At 41.5% G+C, this 4,167-nt stretch overlaps 1 protein-coding gene and 1 pseudogene across 1 annotated transcript in view; one reads left to right on the top strand and one right to left on the bottom strand.

Moving 5' to 3' along the window:
* The window catches only part of LOC102470813 (HLA class II histocompatibility antigen, DP beta 1 chain-like), a 17,400-nt gene that overhangs the window by 10,473 nt on the left and 2,760 nt on the right, over positions 1–4,167 (top strand). The window contains exon 3 of the mRNA XM_027766438.1: positions 2,569–2,638. Within this exon, the coding sequence (XP_027622239.1) occupies positions 2,569–2,638 (70 nt within the window). The remainder of the gene's footprint in view (positions 1–2,568; positions 2,639–4,167) is intronic.
* LOC114005208 (la-related protein 4-like) lies at positions 1,760–4,078 on the bottom strand (annotated as a pseudogene).

Genomic DNA, 4,167 nt, shown 5'->3' with positions numbered 1-4,167 from the left:
TGAATGGAAAAATCTCATTTTGTATGCTATAATGATGTACAGTGAATGAATGTAAATAAATAAATAAAAATTAATTTTTAAAAAAAAGTGCTGAGGGGGGCCAGCAGATGGCGTAATGGTTACATGGCTGGACTCCCATATAGTGGACCCCAGTTCAAGCCCCAGACTCAGCAACTTAAAAATTCACACCAAGCACGCGTTCATGCATGCCCAAGATTCCAAGAGGAGAATGGAGGAGAAGGGATTACGGGACGGCGTGGCCATCACCCCTAGGGGGTGATTTCTCACTTTCTGTCTCTCTCACTCTGGTAAATGCACATTCCTTATAGAAAAATCTCTCCAAAAAAGATGGGACCAGCAGTTGGTGTAATGGCTATGTCACTGGACTCCCATGTAGTCAACCATGGTTCCAGTCCCGGACCCGGTGGCTACAAATCTCACGCTGGTCTCGTGTGTGTGTTTTTCTAAGATCCCCAGAGGAGAATGGAGGAGAAGGGATTACGGCATGGCCATCACCCCTAGGGGGTGATTTCTCACTTTCTCTGTCTTTCTGGCAAGCGCACACACCCTATAGCAAAAACCTCTCCCCCCCAAAAAAAGAGAAGAGAGAAAGAAAGAATAAAAGGTGTTCAGGTAATTTAGTTGAAAGAAGTGTCCAAAAGAAAATGGTATGTTTGACAAAAATTAGTTAGTAGGACTTTGCAAAAACACAGATCAGCGACATAACTTCCTTTTCTTTTCTTCTTTATTTCTTTTTTTTTTTATTTCTTCCGTAAAAAAGAGAAAGAGAAAAAGGTCCAATAAGGTCGGCATACCATGACCAACGCCTACTCTCGGCCATCTTTAACACTAGCACAAATGAATTACTGTAGGGTTGGTCTGCCCTACTGCTCTTGAACCTAAAATCCTAAGTATGTGAACATAAGACTAAAATACTTCCATGTTCAACTCAGGAATTTTTAACAGTTACATGATTTGACTAGACTAGTCAAGACAGTTAGAAATATTTGATTCAGTAGATGGTCAGTTATTTTGTTCTGGGATCTGTGTAATCAAAGAACAGAGGAACTAAGCACCAAAAAAATTTCGTTTCTCATTTTGGTAGGAGCAGTTTAAACCTCAGACGTCCCATTTACTCAGATCTCAGACAAAATCTTTTTTTTTAATAACCTCTATTCTTTCCTTAAGTATCAAGCTGATTGATAGTCATTTCTCCAAGTACAATCGGAGTTTAACAACTCGTTGAATGAAATATTAGTAAGGTCAAAAAGTAACTAAATTTCACTACGAAAACAAAAATCTACTCAAGTATTGCATTCACTTTTGAGATCATTTACTAACATGACAATAGATTTGGCTTCGATCACTCTTGCACACACTCACACCCACAACAGGCACCCAGCCACTGGTCTGCTTTGCAACACAAGGCCATGTAGTCAGAGATGGCATTCTCCAAGCCAAACTTCAAATCGATTTTTAAAAGTAATTTCTAATTTTACAGAATGTTTCTTCATAAAATATTTTCTCTCACTCCATCTCCTATACTGAAGGATGTGTAATGTACTTTATCTTTTTTCCAAGCTATATTTGTACTTTCAAAATTGATTCCAAACAGAAAAATCTCTGCAAATTAAATTCAAAAGCAAAAATTGAAAATTTATATTTTATGTGTGTGTGTGTGTGTGTGTGTGTGTGTGTGTGTATAATTCCAATTATACTGATTGGAATCCTCCGGCATTTTAAAATCACTTTAGACATTAATTTTGGGATCCTAGTGCTCATCACTCCAAAATCTGTACTGATTTAAGGATGAACTGTCTCCCGTTCCCTTCATGTCTATATCCTTCTCTCCTAAATAGCTCAGTATAGCCACTGCTTAAGTTTATGGGAAGAGAGAGCTAAGTTTTTTAATAGGTTTGGTTTTTTGTTTTTTCTTTGGTCATCTAGGTGGCACATATTTCTCTTTGCCATTACATCGAGTTACTCCCTAAGGTGTAGCCCTGTGGCTAAACTGGCATCTCTGTTCCTGATTTTTCCAGCTGCTCCCCTGGGAATGACGCAATAGACTCAGAAGCCAGAATAATCCTTGCTAGTCCTTGGTTCTGGCTTCTCGTGTAACTTCTCAATGGACTTCTCAGGAGCTGCGTTCTCTTCATTTTTGGTGGAAGACACTACATTGACGTGAAGTTCCTGTAGTGGCTGCACGACTGAAGATGGCTCTGGAGGGGGCTTCTGGCACACTTCAGCACACTTAGTTTTGGGGGTTCCTGTAGGGCCACAGCTGCAGCTGCATTTATGTTGCTATTACATGGTGAAGCAGTATTTGCCCTTGATGGCTCCGCAGGACTTGGGGAAGAAACTGGTATGGTTATGAGAACATCCTTCTGAACAGTGGGATCCTCTGTTGGATCCTTTTCTGGCTGAGTTGTGCCTAATGCAGGAAGCTCAGCTGAGCACGGAGGACTAGCTCACACACTGAGCTGCTGGGCGGAAGTGCAGGCGGTCTGCTCGTCCTCTGTAGGCACTGGGCAACTACCTTACAACTCTTCATTATCCCTTTCTTTGTAGACACCTTTAACAACACCAGACACCCTGTTTTCCAAAACAAGTTCACCTGGCATTCTTGATGAACTTCCAGGTAAAGGAGGAAAACTCGAGGCTAACAAGTCAAACTTTGGTGTTGGAGCCTTTGCTTCAGCAGTTGAAGGATGAGGTCTTGGGATCATCCATCTTCTCGCTGTCTTTGACGTCTGAAGAGTTCTCCTTCCATAGTCCCCGTTCTGTTCCATCTGTAAAGTGGGAGTCTCCTTTGGAAGATAAGTTTGCTCTGGATGGTCCGTTACTACAGGGTTATGCCGTTCTGTTGAAAAATTTCTGGGACTAAGTCTATTCAATGGTCTATCTCCTGATGACACACAGCCCTCTGCTGGGTGTTCTGAACCATTGGATGACCTAAAATGAGGCTTCACCCGATTTTTTTGGAATAGTCGACTCTTGTGCATAACAGAAGTGTTTGCTTTATAAGATCCTGGTGAATTAACGCATTCATAAAACTACCATTAGGAAAGGGAGCCAGTGTTGTTTCAAAGTAAGGTGCAAATTTGGAGACCAAGACTGAGGCACAATTGTGCTATTGGTAAGGATTATATACAGGCTGCATAAAGACTGGCGAGGCATACTGTGCTTGAGCTTGAATGGCTGACTATACATACTAGAATCCATTAGTTGATAACCATTCTTAGCAAAGATGGCTTTTATCCTTGCCATTATTGGCTTGCCCTGAAATGTTTTAACTTCTTCTCTAAGTATTTAAATGCCTGTTGTGCATCTGTGCTACCCGGAAAGTAAGTATACCAGTTGCCATTGTGTGCAGACTCAGCTTATCACTTTGAGACAGTTTTCATTTTTGAACGAAGCTTTCACTTCCTCTCTTGGTGGTGTTTCAGGAATCTCTAGAAATCACAATACAATGCTTATGACTTGGTCTCACTTTCTCACCCTTTTCATCAACTTGTACCACGGGAGAAGATCTCAGCACTTCAAGAATTAGATCAGGGTCTGTGGTCGGCTCTTTTTTTTTCTTCCCTGTTAGCGACTGTCCAAATGGGGACAAGCTGGTCACTAGTAAAGATCCTTTGTTCTCATGAGAAACAAAACTCTTCCTTCTAACATTCTTTTAGGTCTTCTGTAGAAATTGCTGAGTTGCTTTTCTCCAGAAATGTCATATATTTGATAACTCAGATCTTCTGGTTCTAAAATCATTCCATCAGCTGGTTCTTCAATGCTTGTAGTGTTTCTTGTGGTGTCATAAGATGGAGAATACATTGCTTCGTATTCTTTACACGAATCTTCTGAGAGTTCCGTATTATCCTCAGGATGAGACCCTGACATGGCTGCTGCTTCATGCCAAGAACTTCTGGTTCCATGAGTTATTGGAGTGGGATCGGTGTTTCCAGGAGGAATTTCTTGCCATACTCTGCCATTGGGATTTAAACCACTTCCTTTAGCTGTTACCTGCTATTTGCTATCAGAAACAGAAATCCCGTGCTGCTTAACCCCATAAATGCTCCATGAAGAGCAACACGTCTTCCTCCACTGGCCCAGTCGTTCCCGCCACTGCAACTCCAACTGGCTCAGAGGCCTGAGGCCCAAACCCATAATGAACAC

Source organism: Tupaia chinensis, unplaced genomic scaffold (assembly GCF_000334495.1).
Source record: "Tupaia chinensis unplaced genomic scaffold, TupChi_1.0 Scaffold143564_1, whole genome shotgun sequence".
NCBI lineage: Eukaryota > Metazoa > Chordata > Mammalia > Scandentia > Tupaiidae > Tupaia > Tupaia belangeri.
Note: the sequence above shows the minus strand (reverse complement) of the source record. Positions and strands in the feature narration are given on the sequence as shown.